Source organism: Populus nigra, chromosome 13 (assembly GCF_951802175.1).
Source record: "Populus nigra chromosome 13, ddPopNigr1.1, whole genome shotgun sequence".
NCBI classification, from domain to species: domain Eukaryota; kingdom Viridiplantae; phylum Streptophyta; class Magnoliopsida; order Malpighiales; family Salicaceae; genus Populus; species Populus nigra.
The window spans coordinates 13,900,678-13,918,907 of NC_084864.1; the positions used below are offsets into that span (position 1 = coordinate 13,900,678).

Sequence of the window (18,230 nt, forward strand, 5' to 3'; positions counted from 1 at the left end):
GAACTGGTTTGGCATCTTTAGTTTATCTCGATTCAAAAAAGGATAATTAAAACTAAGAAAATAAACGTGAAGAGATGAAAGTAGATAACCATATGGTTGTAAAGTAAGAATTCCTCACGGATTATATATATTACCGTGTAAATGATCACGGGCTGTGAAGTTTTTTCACAGTAAAAACACAGCACTTCACATACTTTCTATGATCCGTTATTTTAGATATCAAACACATGAGATGTGGGGAAGAAAAAGGTGATCGACTTTTAGGTCGCTATTCTTTCACGGTTCTGCTATCCTAGCCATGCATGGAATACATCTTAATCCTAGCCCTGTATTTTTGGCTTGCTACTCTCTGGGTTTCAGTAGAAGAACCGACAGCAACATTCCTTGTCATGAGATGACACGTGCACAACTTTCATAAATACTCATCCATATTGCAGCGAACTGTCGATAACAATACGTGTTCTTGTACTCATAATTGTCTGTTGATGACAATTATGAAATAAAAAGAGAATTCAATTTCATAGCTTAATTTGTATGGAAGTATAGACTCCGTTTAAAACAATGTTTTTGATTAGAATTTATATCTTTGAACAGTACTTGAATTAAGATTTTATGGTCTCGACTTCTTTAGATAATTCATGATAAGATTTTAATTGATCAACTTATCTTCCTTATTAAAATATATAATTAATATTTTTTTTAAAAAAAAGCATTCTAAATTACCCTATTTTGAAGGGGAAAAAAGGCCTCAATATTCCCAGCTAGGGTATCGTTTTAGTGGATAGCAATTCGAATAAATTAATTGACACCTCAACTCCCAAAAGCACCATCTTAAGTTTTTAATTACTAAAACCATATTATTTCTCAGTCGTCACCAAGCTCACCTTGGCTTCATCATAGACTCCTACCAACAAGATGACAGGATTTGACCCTTCTTTTCTGGGGAATATGCAATTATGCACCATCTTTCTAATTCTTTTTAAGTATGTTATCTTCTTCATGCTACCAACAGGCACTTATATGACCAGTGCATATCAAGTGGAGAATCTTCACTTAATTAGGTGAAAATCATGAATTATTGATCTTGACGAGTGTGCTTGAGAGTGATGTTGCTTTTGCTTTTTGATATATTTTTGATGATTTTCAAGGAATTTTCTTTTTAAATCAGTATAGCACTATTCGTTACATTAAATTATACGTAATAACAACTTGAATATTGATGGGGTAGTAAGGATAAGCATGGAAGGTATACCATAAATCAATTAGCACCTTTAACTATGAATTCGAAATTATTGTGTTGGCCTTTCACTATCCAATTGGGAAAGCGTGCTCAAATATTCAATCAGCTTGAATAACTTTTGGCCTAAAATTAAATTAATGAACTAACCTATTGATACGATTTCATCACCATTGATTCGGGTAGGTTCGAAAGAGAAGCAAAGAAAACAAGGTCAAGAGTGCCGTCACATATTGTGTTATAATATGTTATAAATTGCCTGATAAATTATAAAAAAACACATCTCTATTCATAGTTAAAATGACAGGAAGATTAATCTAAACCTCTAAATCCACCCCATTTGTCCCATTGCAAGGGGTCAACTGAAGCATACATCGACTAATCACTTCTTGGGAATGGACAGTCGACTTGTTATCAACGTTTTGGACCCCAAGCGACCAAGAAATCACACACACTATAGAATTGACTCCCGAAAAATGCATAAAATGCATGGATATAGTCCTCTCTAGCTCCATGATCTCTTCATCTTTCTAGCCGTGACAATAATTGAGTTCATACTACGCAAGAAAATGCCAAATGACTTGTCTAATTTTAAACGAAAACATTGAAAGAACCTCCTAAATGAACAATCAATCACATCGTTAACGTAGCAATAGGCAATCAATCAGATTATTTTATTAATTCTAGTTAACATGATTGCTAGGCAGTCACTTGAAATTAATTCATGTTATTAATTTCTCCTTTTTTATAAAATATTCATGAATTTTCTAGGATTTCTCTTGCTTGAATCCCATGCAATTCAATTAAGGGGGTTTTCACATGATTGTCTATGATTTTGTTGTCCAAGACTACTAAAATATTTAATTATTAGAAATCTATTTACACATCGAGAATTTCATTGAAATGAAAACATATATCCATCTATCAACTAGTATAAACGTGGGGGAATTTCCCTACTCTCAAGTCGGACTCGTAAAAGAGTAGTAGCTGTCTCCAGCAACAGGAACGGATAAGAAACAAGATGATGTTGTCGACATCAAATTGGTCATAAACTAGTTGTAAACACAGCATCTTCCCGTCTTTATGAATTTTCAAGTCACTCAAAATAATGCCTCGCCATGCATGCTCCTTGGACCACATTGGAAAACCATGGCACCACCTTTCTTTATCTAGGACCTCTTTATCAATGCTTATCAACGAAGAGGTTGTTCAATCGAAACCAAGAGAAAGGGAAATGAATTCCAACTCAAGTTTTAATCATTCTTCCTTCTTATGAGGCCCAATTGAAGCTAGCTACACGCCTAGGTCCATTTTTCTCCCTCTCAATTGTCCTAATTTAAGACCAAGTGAGGTGAAGTGGGCAGGTTGAGGTAGCTTTCTCTAACATTTCAATTTTTTCATTAAAAGAAAGGAAAACATTGTAGTAATAAATAATATTTTCCTCATAGTATAATCCCGCTTAATTATCTATTTATGGATAGTTTTATCTTTTCACATGGATATATTAATAATTAATAAATTGTTTATGAATAAATTTGACTTTCACGGGATATAGCTAAATGACATAAATATTAGCTTTACAAGAAAAAAAAAGATTGGCTTGGGTACAAGGCCTTTAAGATCTTTTATTTCTATAAACGTAGTTAAATTACTTAATTATCATTGAAAGCAAAAAAAACTAAAATTTCTTTCAATAACATTTTTGTTTTGAATTTGTTTTTTTTTGTTGTTATAATCAAGATGTTTTTAGAACAATTTGGTATTTTAATGAATATAAAATGTTAATAAAAAGAAAATTTATGGGAGTGTCCTTTTATTTATTTTTCATATTTAATTTGATCTTTTTTTTTGTTTTTTATCTTATTTTTATTAGTTTTTTATTTAATTTTATATTTCATCATTAGATTTTATTTGATTTTTACATAAAATTTAGTTCTCATTCTTTTAATATTTTTTAATCCTTTAACTAATTAAAATTTATTTTAATTTCATCTCTTAGCATTTCATTTTGATTTTTTTACATTGAATTTGACTCTCATTCTTTTTACTACTGTTTATTTTTTATTGAATTTTTTTTACAATTTCATCCCTTAATATTTTTTTTATTGAGTTCTAGGTTTCAAAGACTAACACGGTTTGAATTTGGTGTTTTTTAGGTTGTTTTATAAAATTGATTTTTTTTTAATTTTTTTTTGATAGGGCTATCTCAATCCTATGTCTATGATCACGAGGTTGATGAGTTAACGTGGATTGATTTGAATATATTTTGTGTTGTTTTTTTAAAAAGTTCTTTTTATTTGGGTTTCATAACTCATTAACTTTTTATTGAGGATTTTGAGTTATTGTTTGTTGGGTTTGCTTTTTATATAGTCGGTCCCAGTCTTATGACCACGATTGTGATCTCCGAAGGTTAACACGGGTTGATTTTAGTTTTTCTTAATGTTTTTTAATTACTTTTCAATCTCATCATTTAATATTATATATTTTCAAAATTGATCTTCATGCTTTATTTTTTTTTACTTGCAAGGTTATCCCAATTATATGCTTATCATAAAAGCTTATATATTTATTTTTTACTTAAAAAAATCAGCTTATCCTTTATCCTTTACAAAGTGCAAGTACAAAACTAGTTTGTTGCTATATTTTGTTAATGATAATGCTCCTGATTTTTTTTAATGGAAGAATCTCAACCCTAAGTTTTATTGTATTACAAGTGATTTATGTTAATGTGAAAGTAGTATTACTCACATCATTTTGCAAAATCTTTACTAGGGCTGTGATCATAGTTATTAAATCTAATATGAGTGTTCATTCGATGCAAGTTATTGGTTGTCTAGGTTACTCTAAACCGATTATTATTATTCCTTAAAAATAACATTGTTTTGAAAATTACCAGATTTTGAACAGGTTATGATTTGACCTGTTTAATTGAACAAGTCAAATCATTTTAACTTTAAATTGACTTTTTTTTTTACATTGGCTCGAGTTAGGGACTAGTCGATTCGATTTCGGATACATCTGATAGGATGGGCCAGATTTAATAATTTGCTGTTGATACCTTGACATTTTATGGAAGAGCCTAGGTACAGGCTATGGGTTGTAAAACTCTTCACCACATTTTTACAAGTTTTTTAGGCCCATTGTTGGTCCTTCGGCTAAGAAACACAAATCCTAAGAATTTGATCCAAAAAGAGCCCACAACACACACACACATTCTCAGACAGCTAGAAGAAGCATTTGTTGCCAGTACCTGGGGGCTTGAGCAACAGTCCTATAGCCAGCAAAGTTGACCTTTTTTCTGGTAATTCCCTTGCTTTCTCTTCTTTGCCATGTTATTGATAATCTTGTGTTATATCATATGCTGTTTCTCCGTCTGCTAAATTCAGTTACATGTATTGTGGTTTGGAATTTATAGATACTAAAGATGTTAGTTTATCCTGGCAACCGTGTTGGAGTTTAGATTAACAAAGTACTGAGAAAGTATCCGTGGGTTGGATTCAAACTAGAAGACTTAGAAGGACACCGAATTGATGATATAGGAAGACTTTACTACTTTTAGTCAATGGAAAGAAATGCATGATCTATTGAAATTTATTTGTAATCAGAAGAATAAGATTGTGTTTGATTGATGCATGCATGACCACCTTGAGTGTTGGAGATTAGGTATTAGTTCATAACAGGGGGACTTGTTGTAGCTTCGGTTTAGGGAGCTCCAGTGGGATTTTGAGCTGGGGTTTGATGGGGTATTTGAAGACGGGGATCTTTTTTCTAGCTGTTTTAGATCAGTACAGTAGATTGGTGAATATTTCTTAGACCGAGGTAGGTCGAAGGGTGTGTCAATAGGTGCAAGGGAGGATGGAGCTGGCTCTTGGAAAACACTAGTAGTGATTGGAAAGTCTCTCATCTGAGGTAGGTGATGGGTGAAGGAACTTGTTGCGACAAGTGTTTGATGTGGTGAAGAAGAAAAAGGTATTGATATTTAGTTATATTGAGGGTGAAGGGTGGATGGCATGATGGGATTTGACATTCATATGGTTTCAAATAGGTGTTCAATGAAATTTTCTAAAAACTTGAACTTTTGTTTAGGCCTGTCATCTGGCCTGGTTTCTTTCTTGTTTCCATCAACCAATTTCCACCTGATCTGGCTTAAGCAGTTTTTTCTGATGAATTCTCAATGTTTAGCAGAAATTATGCTTGCTTGGTGGATATTATACATAAACACTCAAACTTTGGGCCGCCATCATTATCTGTAAGCTTATAAACAATTTCATATAATTTGAATCAGCCTCCTTCCCCTTAGCTACTGAATTGTAATGTAATTTCAAGTGAAAGCAAATTTCATGTTCTCACAATATGGCTCACACCTGCATTTCTCAGGAGAGAGTATTTCAGCCGACACAGTTTTCAGTCTGTGGACTCTATTTCTGAATACTTGCTATCCGATCGCTTACTGCTATGTAATGTTTGCATATTTGTTAGTTGATTGCAGCCACCAGATTCATCCAGGAGAAGCTACCATTTCCTGTTACACTGAAAAACTAGTGCTTTCGTGAATGGAATCAGACATGGTTATCCATAATGGAGGATGTCATTGCAGGAGAGTAAGGTGGCGAGTCCAAGCACCAAGTAGTGTTGTCGCTTGGAACTGCAACTGTTCTGATTGTTCCATGAGGGGAAACACTCACTTCATTGTCCCTTCTGAAAAGTTTGAGCTTCTTGGAGATTCCAAAGAATTTCTTACAACCTACACTTTTGGCACGCATACAGCAAAGCACACATTCTGTAAGTTTTGTGGCATAACTTCGTTTTACATTCCACGATCAAATCCAGATGGGGTTGCGGTTACTTTCAGATGTGTGGACCCAGGGACTCTCACTCATGTTGAGATTAAGCACTATGATGGGAGGAATTGGGAAAGCTCATACAATCAGACAGGCATTGCTTCATGCTCCCAAGGTACAGACTGAATTGTCACTCATTCTTCCACCACTCTCCTCTGTTTCCCTCCCTAAAGGAGAAGTACAACATTTGGGAAAAACCTTTGTGATGTCGCATTTTGGAAATCCTCAAAGTTGGAAAATAAAATTAGCAATGCCTAAGTGTTGCCCTCGGCCAAAACTTTGCCCCGTTTCCTTGTGTTATTTGAACAAAAAAACAAGTTACCCTAACTGCTAATTAAGAGAGAGACTTTACGCATTTCATGATTCCCACACTGATCATCATTTCCCTTGAACATGAGGATCAAATGGACAGCAAAAAACAGAGGTTGGAAACTAACGATTTGCATGTTTAAATGACCTCAAGAAACACAAAGTAGTCCTGTAGGTTTGGTTCACCTTTCACAACACAGCAATTTTCATCCCAGCACGAGCTTGATAGCATTTGCCAGTGTCGTTTTTGTCAGTAGCCATGGCTAGAGAAACCAATACAGCATATGCTAAACTTGGCACAACAACAAATCATGTGCTGACTTTTGTGCCCGCTATATCTCTGCATGTCAAAGAACCTTCAACTCGTTAATTTGATCAAAGTCTTTGGTCATGGGATTCATGGGAAGGACTGAACTATCATGCCATAAGATGACAAGTAATACTTAACAAAAAAAATATTGAGAATATTCATCACCTCGTTAATTCTTTGATTTTTCCTTTTGTTTTATGGTTACTCGACACTTCCTTTCGATTAATCTGTTTTGAGTGGAGCATCTTAATTAACCTTAATATGACAAGATCTTTAATCACATTGGCATCCGGAATCTTAAAAAAAATACTTCCTGCTTGACACCCTCGCCTCGATCTGTCCATTCCCACCCCATAGCATGTCTCTATGCCTCTTGTTTTTTCAGTTCTCATGACTCTGCATGTATGCAGGCGCGCACAAATTTTTTATATGCAGAGTATGCATCATTTTTCAATCAAACACCACTTTTCAATGTCCAATGGCACTTGCCTATCCAGCCAAGACCACTATCTTCACAAATGAAATGATGTGAATGACAGAACAAATTTTTTTGGGAAATATTTTCACTAACATCTTTACAATAAGGATTGGGTTTGTAAATACAGAGTCATTAGGTAAGAAAATGAAGCTATGTTTTGGCCATACAAGTTCTAGGTTTTAAGTCCTAGACTCCATACAACGGCTCCATATAAAAGCTATCTTCACACATTTTCTTTACATATATTTTACTCTTCTCATATTTACTAATTTAGACATCAAATAATCTTCTATTTTGATAAATAACTGGGTTTTAAGTGAACACCTGTTGAACCAAGGTCAAAACCAGTCAATAGTCCAGAGAAACAGTTTTGGAAAGCTTAATTCCCGTTCGATGATTTCACGATTCCATCAATTACTTATCAACAATTTTTAATTAAATTTAACAAAATTAATTAAGGGGATTTTTGAGAAAATCTTTGTCGATGTACAATCATCGATCTTTTGATCAAATTTTGAAGTCTACCTATGATCATCAGCAGCTACGACAAAGTGGAAGATTCGACTTCACCATTGACATACATAAAGATTTTTTATTACTAGAAACCTGGGTTTCTGTAGATATATTAAATGAAGTTATATTTACCACTCTATCAACCAATATATATATATATAATGGACAGATATGTTTGGTGTTCGAGATATAGCACGACCGCATAAAAAAACTACGCATGAAAAACAAAGGCATCGATTGACGCCATGTACATGTATATTAAACTCTCGTCTAGTGCCATGTATCAAGCAGCGTACTGTCTTGTTGGTTTTTCATTATCAAGAACAATAAAACAATCAAATATTATAGATTAATCCATAGATATCATATGCAAACATGCATAAATTACGTACCTATGTATATAGGTTAGACAGAACACAAAACATTAATTCTAAACTCATGAGTGAGCTTGTCTTGTCATCACTAGGCTATGATAATATAAAATTTAAGGTTTGATCAACCCATAGTAGTGACACCTTCTATCTGGGAATGTCATTGGTCGAGCCAATATTTTATACCAGAGAAGCTCAAGGCAATAAATCTCACAACTACCGATATAGTTGCCATAAATATTTAGGGAATCATCTCATGAGTTAATGCTTCAACCCATATTTGTTAAACTCAATTGACGGGTTAATTTAGAAAATTTATAATTCAAAACTTGACATGGATTATGTTTTAAATTAATAAAAAAGACGATAACTTGTGAAACTCAGTTCACATATCGAGTATTGGATCAACTTGACAATTACCTTTTATGGAAGAGCCTAGGCATATATGGCCATGGGTTGTAAGACTCTCCACCACATTTTTACAAGTGTTTTAGGCCCATTACTGGTCATTCGGCTAAGAAACACACATGAAATCCTATAGAATGTACCCAAAAAAGAGCCTCCAATACACACACACACATTCTCAGACAGCTGAAAGCAGCATTTGTTGCCAGCACGAGGCTTGAGCAACAGTCCTACAGCCAGCAAAATTGACTTTTTTTTTCTTCAGGTAAATCCCTTTGCTTCTCTTCTTATCGATGTTAATGATAATCTTGTGTTATATCATATGTTGTTTCTCTGTCTGCTAAATTCAGTTACATCTATTGTGGTTTGGAATTTATAGATACTAAAGATGTTAGTTTATCCTGGCAACTATATATGTTGGGGTTTAGATCAACAAAGTAATGATGAAAGTGTTTGTGGGTTCGATTCAATAAAGAAGATTTAGAAGGACCAAGTTGGTGATGTAGGAGGACTGTTACTGCTTTAGGCAATGGAAAGAAATGCATGATCTATTGAAGTGTGTTTCTAATAAGAAGAAAATTATTAGTGTTTGATTGATGCATGCATGATCAGATGGAGGGTTGGAGATCAGGTATTAGTTCATAACTGGGGGACTTGTTGTAGCTTCGTTTTCAAAGCTGCTCCTAGGGAGCTCCAGTGGGATTTTGAGCTGGGGTTTGATGGGGTATTTGAAGACGGGGATCTTTTTTCTAGCTGTTTTAGGTCAGTACAGTAGATTGGTGAATATTTCTTAGAGCGAGATTGGTTGAAGGGCGTGTCAATAGGTGCATGGGAGGGATGGAGCTGGCTCTTGGAAAAGCACCGGTAGTTATTGGAAAGTCTTTCATCTGAGGTCGGTGATGGGTGAAGCAACTTGTTGCGACAAGTGTTTGACTTGGTGAAGAAGAAAAGGGAATTCATATTTAGTTATATTGAGGGCGAAGGGTGGATGACATCATGGGATTTGACATTCAAAGGATTTCTTTCAGCCAATATGAAGCGTGTTGATAATAAGTATTGAAAAGTTCTAGGTGGATTTTGGCGTATCTAAGACCCAAGCATTTCTCACTTCTGAATATTTAAGGATGCTGAAAACAATGGCAATTAGACCTCATTTCTCTTTCCATCTTCCCATTTTCTTAGTTTTTCTCTTATTGTAATCGGTGTTCAATGAAGTTTTCTAAAAACTTGGTTTCCTTCTTGTTTCCATTAACCAATTTCCACCTGATCTGGCTTAAGCAGTAGTTTCTAATGAATTCTCAATGTTTAGCAGAAATTATGCTTGCTTGTTGGATATTATACATAAACACTCATACTTTGTCCCGCCACCATTATTTGTAAGCTTATAAACAATTTCATATAATTTGAATCAGCCTCCTTCCCCTTAGCTACTCAATCGTAATGTAATTTCAAGTGAAAGCAAATTCCATGTTCTCACAATATGGCTCATACCTGCATTTCTCAGGAGAGAGTATTTCAGCTGACACATTTTTCAGTCTGGGGACTCTATTTCTGAATACTTGCTATCCCATCGCTAACTGCTATGCATTGTTTGCATATTTGTTAATTGATTGCAGCCACCAGATTCATCCAGGAGAAGCCACCATTTCCAACCAGTGCTTTCGTGAATGGAATCAGATATGGTAATGCATTATGGAGGATGTCATTGCAGGAGAGTAAGGTGGCGAGTCCAAGCACCAAGTAGTGTTGTAGCTTTGAACTGCAACTGTTCTATTTGTTCCATGAGGGCTAGCATTCAGTTCATTGTCCCTTCTGAAAAGTTTGAGCTTCTAGGAGATTCCAAAGAATTTCTTACAACCTACACTTTTGGCACGCATACAGCGAAGCACACATTCTGCAAGTTCTGTGGCATAACTTCGTTTTACGTTCCACGAGCAAATCCAGATGGGTTTTCAATTACTTTAAGATGTGTTGACCCTGGGACTCTCACTCATGTTGAGATTAAGAACTTTGATGGGCAGAATTGGGAAAGGTCATACAATCAAGCATTTGCTTCATCCTCTCAAGGTGCTGGCTGCTGAAGTGTCGTTCTTTCTACCACCACTCTCCTCGCCTTCCCTCCCTAAAGTAGTACAATATTATGGAAAAACCTTTGTGATATCGCTCTTTGGAACATTCTCAAAGTAGGAAAATAAAATTAGCAATGTTAGCTAATTGATTGGTTATACGTGTAGCTAATTGATTGGTTACTTGTGCTATTGACTTTGTTCATGTTTTAATAAAGACTTTGTTCATCCTTAATGAGGTACAAGCCTGAGCACTTACAAATTTCAGATTTGAAGGAAGTTCCCCGAGTGATTGAAGCCTCTTGCAATCATCCAAATATAGATATTCAAGATTGGAAAGTTCATGGATACTTGCAGGTAGGCTAGTAAAGTTGTTGCCACTCACGTTTAATACACTTAATGAAGTTAAGCAGCTGAAATCACCGGGAATTGATTCTTCCTGTAGATTGCAGTTACTTAAATCCAACGCTATACAAGAGCATAATCCTGAGAATGAATTCAATGACAAACTCAAGGAATTTGTCCTTTTTTCCCGAAACGAGGATAAAAACATCATCCGTGTCTTAAGCAGCTGTCCTTTACATCCACGAAGAGATAGCTTTTTAAGCTTTCTGACGAGAGAGAAGGAAGATGGTGGCTGTCTTCTAATAGCAGTTCCACTTATATCAAGCTCCTCCAAACTTTCTGCATGACCCAATTCCTCCAGCCTATAAAGTTTTCAACATCCAGATAAGTCGAAAGTTTCAAGGGCTTTTAAACCATATGCACTCTTAGGAAGACTTGCAAGCTTTTTGCAGTCATTCAGGTTTAATAAAACGAGGCTTTCGAGAACTCCAACTGATTGGTCAATCTCATGCAATTTTGTGTAACCTTAAAGAATCAGCTTCTCAAGATTTCGGACCTCTCTAAAATCCGGTGTCTTACAAGATCGAGGGAGTAACTGAGATTGATGAGTTTCATCTTGTTAAAATTCTGTTAAGAAGCAGAAGGAAACACTGAAAACCAGTTTCCATGAACTTTTCCCTTTTTTTTTTGGTTTAACAAATGAAACATACGTAAGTGGTAATCATGCCTGCTCTCCCTTCCATAGTTGTTCAACTTGGCTATAACTCAAATCAAGATCGATAAGTTCCTCTGGATGAAAACTCAATGGCAACGTTTTGAAAGGATATTCATCCCATTTGAGAATCCGTAACTCATTAGAAAGATATTGGAGGCTATGGGAGAAGCGCGCATTACGAAATATGAGCAACAATCTTAGTTTTGTCATCTTCGAGAATGATAGAGCACTTAATTGTGCCCCTGCTGGTCTTGGTAAGTATAGGGATATGCCTTCAACATCCTCTGTTCCCTGACAAAGAGGCAAATTAGCACAAGGAAAATTGAAGAATCTAAAGAAAACCAAACACAGCTATACAGTTTCAAGAAAGAGTTTTTTCACAGGGTGTCATACTGTATTTTTTGTCAAGACATGATCAATATCCTTATAAAGCCATAGCCTAGTGCGTTTTCCTGGTTCCTCTGGAGATTCTTGCCGAACAAGCTTCCAACCAATTTGTTGAAGCAAATCGTGCATCCATAGAGTGTTGTTATTTGAAACAGTTATGAGAGATTTATCGATGAGAACTCTTATTCCAATATCCGGGTAGAAACCACAGCTGTCCCATATTTTTGTTATGTGATCTCTGTCGTTTCCCTTAAAAAAAAAACATGCTATATCCAGGAATATTTTCTTTTCCGTTTCCTCGAGTCCATCAAAACTTATTTGAACTTTGAAGTGTATCCAGAATTTCTTTGTCAGGATTTTCTTTCATTCTGTCTAATGCACTTTTCCATTCTTTTAAAGTCTTGTCAAACAAAAAGGAACCCAATATTTGAAGAGCTAATGGATGGCCCTTCGCATAATCTATAACCAAAGTTGACGGTGTCATATAGTCTTCTGGAGGATGGTTAGTTTTGATGGCTTTCAAACTAAAAAGCTGGAGTGCTTGTCATTATTTGGAATTTCAAGTAAAAAACACTTAAAAAAAATAACTGCAACCATATTCTCAAATACAACTTGTACCAAACATTTTAGTAATCCCTCAGCCTTGTATATTTTATCCACCCCATGCCTGACAAGCACATTTATATCCCTAGTTGTTATGATGATTCTACTCCCTAAACCAAACCAATCATGCTTTCCAACTAATTGGTTCAAATGGTCCGCATCATCCATCAACAACTATCAAAACACGTTGACGTCGCAGCCTAGTATTCATCATCTCGGTTCCATGATACACATTCCATATTTTCACATTTTCTGCCTGAAGGATTTCGCAAAGAACTTGTTCTTGTAAAGTTAGCATGCTACCTTTCGATGAAACTTCCCTAACATTAGCTAGAAAGGTGCTACCCTCAAATCGGTGTGAAGTTCGATTGTAGTAAGCTCGTGCAGGAGTTGTCTTTCCTATTCCTCCCATCCCACAAATCCCTATGATGCGAACATCATTAGACCCTAGATCCATATAAGAGCCCAGCTTAACCAAACGTGTATTCATTATAGTAGATGATAATGCAGGGCTCAGTATACTCAGTATGCTTTGCACAATATCTTGTATAAAGTTTGATTCATGCCTATAAAGTGGAAGGATGAATAAGAAAGTTTCGAGTCGTAATAAACTGTGAAGGAAAAAAAATAAATCAGTGTTCGTCTGCATATTACAATTAAAAAAAATGGCATATGACATCATGTGTCATACTTAGAAGAAGGGGAGGTCATGTTAATGCAGAAAATATAAGCGTGCATCTCTTAGTGCAAAGATTTATACAGACATGTACTATTTAAAGGATAGACAGAAGGGCTTAAACTTATAAAATTCTGGAAATTTTTGCAGTAACTGATATCTGCCAAAGTTTGAGTCTTTCCCAGCTGAAATTGTAGTTCTGATATTTGTGATTGTTTGAAAATGATTTGGCTTTTAAGCAAACTCAGTGAATTTTGTTACAGTTTCTTTTTTAGACAGATGGCTAAAGATACATAGATAAACTGAAAGAGAAAGAGTTGCATTCAACATCTGCTTGTTTTTCAAAGTCAATCACTGCTGGGCTGCTGGCCATGTTGAAAATGTTATGCTTTTGAAAAATCAAATGGAATTTTTTTTTTAAAGTATTTTTTTTTAAAAATATATTAAAGTAATTTATTTTATTTTTAAAATTTTAATTTTGATATCAGTACAATAAAAATAAATAATTTATAATAAAAAAATTTAAAATTTCATAAAAAAAGGTTATAATCGCAAAAACAAACAATCATATAGATTATATTTTTTTAAGAGACTTTAAAAATAAATGCAACCAGAAAAAAATTAAGCATGCATATTTTTGCCTTAATTTTCCTTTTCTAAATATCGTTTAGTGACAAAATTTACCCTGTAAAAAGCCCTCCAACTTTTATTCTTTCTTTGTGCCCATGCTTATTTCATTTTAAGTGATTTTTAGAATGTTTTTTTTGATAGAAAAACATCTCAAAATAAAATTTAATTGATATCTTTTCAACTCAAACATGTATTTGTTATCAGTGAAAATGGTGAGAAATTCAAGGAAAGTGTAATGCTTCTTTACCATCAAAACTCAAAGCCATGCTATGAGTTCAGAACTTATCAGATGCACTGATTTAAAATATTGGCTTTCATTGTTACATGACTGAAGATGAAAGTCTTTAGAAGTTCACATTACTTGCAGGTCTAACTAGGTTGGTGCCTCTCAGACCTTTTAAATAGAGAAAAACATGAAGAGGGGATAAAAACAAAAATGACGATCATACCTTTATCCCCTCCAAAGTCGTTCAACTTTGCTACAGCACATATCAAGTTTAATAAGTTCCTCTGAATGGACAATGGCAAGTTCTTGAAAGGATATTCATGCCATTTGAGAATCTGTGACTCATTACAAAGCTATTAAAGTCTACACACATTAGGGAATACTGATGATCTTAATGTGTCTGTCCTGTTGCTGGTAATTCTGGGTTCATCTCTTCAATATCTTCTGTTCCCTAACAATTAAACATACAATTCCAACAAGCTAAGAATGCAAGGAATGGTTTTATGTGATGTCTCTCAGTGTATTTCATGTCTAGGCAAGGCAGATATCCTTACAGAGCCATAGCCTCGGAAATCTCTTACGATTTTCCTGGCTCCTTGGAAATTCTTGTCGAGCAAGTTCTTAAAACAAATCTTGCATCGATAATCAGCTGTTTTCCTTAAAGTTGGTCGAGACATTTACCAATGAGAACTTGTCCCAATAACTGGCAAGAAACCTCAGGTGACACACATTTCTGTTGTATTCAGCTTTGTGCTTTCCCTTAAAAAACATGCAATATCTGTGAAAATTTTCTTTCCATACCCTCTAATCCATTAAAACTTGTTGACTTTTATCCAAGAGTTCTTTTCCTGGATTTTCTTTCATTCTTGCTAGAGCGGGACTTAAACATACATGAGTCAATGATATAAGGATTGATTTGCAAGGAATTTTAATATAAAGGTTAAAATGATTAACATTTAGAACTTGGAGGATCACAAAAGTAATTTGCTTTAAAAAAGGTTGATTGCATGGAGCTGTCCTTTCTTTTCATTGCATTCCAAGATTGTCAATTATGTTTGTTTTATTTAGAATGACTGATATATCTCATTTTAATTTAAAAAATAAAATAAAATAAAATAAAATAAATTTTATTTTGTTCAAAATCTTGTCCTGTTCTAGAAATTTCGTTTAAATTCCAGTTGAAGTGTTCTGGTTCTATTCTGCATGTTATTTTCCTGTCAAATAATATTTTTTTTGGTTTTTTATTTTTTAAAAAATGTTACAGTTTTATGATGTCAATCATATTTACAACCCGGTAATCATCAAATGATGAATGGAGTGAACTTTGCATCTGCAGGAACTGGTGCCCTTGTGGAAACTCATCAAGGAAAAGTACATGATCTTATTGATTAAGCCCTTCTTTTTGTGTGTGTTTTAGCTTAGGCTTCTTGTTCATCACAGCTAAATAGTCCGTAGAATTTGCTTATTGGTGCAAATCCAGCATTATTAACTTGGTCTGCATCTTAATATTGTTCTCATTTGTTCCCATTCATTGAAGAGGTGACAGACCTTAAAACACAATTACGTTATTTTAAGGAAGTGGAGAAGCTACCAAGGCAGAAATTAAGCGATGAAGTAGCTAAGACATTGTTGTCCTCTGCTCTTTACTTGTTCAGCATTGGAAGCAATGACTACTTTGTACCTTTCATTACAAACCCCACTGCGCTTCAATCCTACAACAGAAACGAGTACATCAGGATGGTTATGGGCAACCTGACATCTGGTATCCAAGTGATATGTTAATAACCTAAACATTCTTTCTGTTTTTCAAATCGATCATAGTCTATATATGGTTTCGCTTTACTGTTCCAGGAAATATATAAGGAGGGATGAAATTTCAATCTTGGCTGAATTGTGCCGTTTTCCTTCCTGAGAGCACTTAAACGAACTAGAACAAGAAGTTCAGGCTGCATGGATGAAGTTGCAGTTCTGACAAAGCTACACAATACAGAACTCTCTAAGGTCCTTAAAAAGCTTGAGAGACAGTTTAATGGATTTAAGTATTCAAATTTTGATTTCTATACTTCACATAGTGAAAGAATAAATCATCCCACCGAATATGGTATGTTTTTATCTACATGTCAATTCAGAATTTCCTGCTTGTGTTTCTCAAGTAACAAGTCTATCCTAACTGTCAAGTTCAGGGTATGACTTGTTTCTAATCCTTCTATACCTATTTTAGGTTTTGATTGTTGCAACTTGAATGTGATGATTTTGAGATAAAAGTGGCATGTTGTGGCGCTAGTCCGTAGTGAGGTTCCAAGTGTGGTCTGAACAAGTTCGAATTATGCGATAATGCGAGTGAATATCTCTTCTTTGATGGAATTCATCCAGCAGATGAGGTTCATAATCAATTTGCAAAGTTGTTGTGGAGTGGAAATCCTGATGTTGGAGGGCCTTACAGTCTCAAAACACTGTTTGAGGAATAGCATAAATGATAAAACAAGGTGTACTTTTTTCCAGATGCTGTATTAGTTAACCCAGAAGCCAAAGAATACTTGCTTCTCTTTATTCTATCTTGACTTGGAAGAAATGACATTAGAGGTGAGAGCAGAGTTCTGTTCTTGAGTGGAACACTCACAGGAATTAGAAAGATCATTTCTTGGTTTAGTAATGCACTAATTTACGATGTATCTGATCAGCTCCTCAAAATTCAAGAACCCTCTAAAATCTAAATCGGGTCCTTCTGAAAAGATTCTGGGAGTGGCACAGACTTGATAATTTTCAACTTTAAATTCCTGCTCAGAATGATAAGGAAATACTTGACATCTTAAAGCTTTCTGAAAGAAGAGATGCTTAAAATTCTGTTGGATGTGTGGAAACAATTGCTGGACCAGAATGCCATCAACACGGGTATTTCTTCACGTACAAAATTGCACTTATCGATTATGACCTCTTTGAGAGATCACAAGACCAACACCCTACCGGCAAGAAACTAAACAATTGTAGTCCTTTAAGGTTTGGTTCAACTTCACAAGTTTGAAATTAATGAATAAGTTCTTTACAACCTCACGCAGAGAAGCCATCGGCAATAGACTCTCTACGACCGCAGTATAGTAACAAAGGACCAAAGCCAACGACACCTAGATTTATCAGCAAATATGAGCAATAAAGTATGATCTACCTGTGTCTCATTCCACTGCAGAAAGTACTGCAGTCAGCTACAGACTGATTAAAGACATCAAAGGTAGCTGTAGAAGCTCTCTTGTAATGAAGCAGCAAATTGTTAAACCTTAATTCTGAAGCAGCTTTACAAAAGTTAAATCAAACAATATGTTCAAGAACTAGTGATATAGAAGTCTTAGTTCAAGGACTACTAGCATTTTGACCCATAGTTCAAGAGTGTTATGTACCTTTTAGCCTTTAATTTATCAGCCTCGTTACATTGTTGGTGTGGCCTTTCGTTTGTATTTTTCTCATGTTCTGTTGGTATGCTCGACTGGAAATGAAGCTGAACTTCTTCCTATTCTTAGGCTTTGAAAATCAGCCTCAACCTGTCGTCTTTTGAGTTTTGTTTTGGCTTTAGATTTTGTCAGGCATTGGTCTACTAAGCAATGTTGTTGTCATAAAATGGTGATTTGAAGTATTTTGTAGGCTAGTCTTGATATGGCTACCTCTTGTAGTCTCAGGCCACTTAGAAGATCTATTGTAATTTTCTCTGTAGTGTCAATATTATCAATGATCCAATAAAAAAGGGACATGTCAATATTATCATTGATCCAAAAACAAAAGGGACATGTCAATATTATCAATTTATCAAGGTTGGACATTGGCAGCTTGGACTAATCATTGATATCCATGTTAAGTAAAAGCACAGACGACCAAAGGAATGGGAAGCGATAGAAATATATTGAAAACTTGAATAAACAGAAAACAAAAACACCAATGCTGAGTAGCCATGGTGGGATTTATATGCATACAAATATTGATGGAAAGTAGGGAACATATGTTGATATATAACATGCATATAGGGTTAAGGTCCTTGCAGCTTGTGTTGATGAAATGTCTTAGAAAGCTGCAGAAGACTAGGAAGCTGTGCTGTTGCATGTATTTCGTCAATGAAGATCTCTGCTGAAGAC

The 18,230-nt window shown here is 35.0% G+C and overlaps 2 protein-coding genes, 1 long non-coding RNA gene and 1 pseudogene across 5 annotated transcripts; 3 read left to right on the forward strand and 1 right to left on the reverse strand.

The window, feature by feature from the left end:
* The first annotated feature begins 4,418 nt into the window (after window positions 1-4,418).
* LOC133671061 (uncharacterized) lies at window positions 4,419-6,355 on the forward strand. 3 transcript variants are annotated; one of them, XM_062091686.1, is made up of 3 exons: window positions 4,425-4,538; window positions 5,423-5,486; window positions 5,615-6,355. In XM_062091686.1, the coding sequence occupies exon 3, from the start codon at window positions 5,791-5,793 to the stop codon at window positions 6,202-6,204; it is 414 nt and encodes a 137-aa protein (XP_061947670.1). In that variant the 5' UTR covers window positions 4,425-4,538; window positions 5,423-5,486; window positions 5,615-5,790; the 3' UTR covers window positions 6,205-6,355. The 3 variants fall into 3 exon arrangements, with proteins under 3 accessions (XP_061947669.1, XP_061947670.1, XP_061947671.1); XM_062091685.1 differs by lacking the exon at window positions 5,423-5,486 and having other exon boundaries at window positions 4,419-4,538; window positions 5,727-6,355; XM_062091687.1 differs by lacking the exon at window positions 5,423-5,486 and having other exon boundaries at window positions 5,717-6,355.
* Window positions 6,356-8,557: 2,202 nt separating this feature from the next.
* Window positions 8,558-10,765, forward strand: LOC133670588 (uncharacterized). The gene is made up of 2 exons (XM_062091110.1): window positions 8,558-8,729; window positions 10,081-10,765. The coding sequence occupies exon 2, from the start codon at window positions 10,132-10,134 to the stop codon at window positions 10,543-10,545; it is 414 nt and encodes a 137-aa protein (XP_061947094.1). The 5' UTR covers window positions 8,558-8,729; window positions 10,081-10,131; the 3' UTR covers window positions 10,546-10,765.
* On the reverse strand, window positions 10,733-13,070 carry LOC133670834 (disease resistance protein RUN1-like; annotated as a pseudogene).
* A 2,800-nt stretch (window positions 13,071-15,870) lies between these two features.
* Window positions 15,871-16,667, forward strand: LOC133671516 (uncharacterized). The gene is made up of 2 exons (XR_009834307.1): window positions 15,871-16,213; window positions 16,334-16,667. It is a non-coding gene; the product is annotated as an uncharacterized LOC133671516 (long non-coding RNA).
* The last annotated feature ends 1,563 nt before the right edge of the window (window positions 16,668-18,230 follow it).

Excerpts from the sequence above, each read along its gene's own strand:
- LOC133671061 (XM_062091685.1), top strand. The coding sequence starts at position 5,791 with ATGGAATCAGACATGGTTATCCATAATGGAGGATGTCATTGCAGGAGA.
- LOC133670588 (XM_062091110.1), top strand. The coding sequence starts at position 10,132 with ATGGAATCAGATATGGTAATGCATTATGGAGGATGTCATTGCAGGAGA.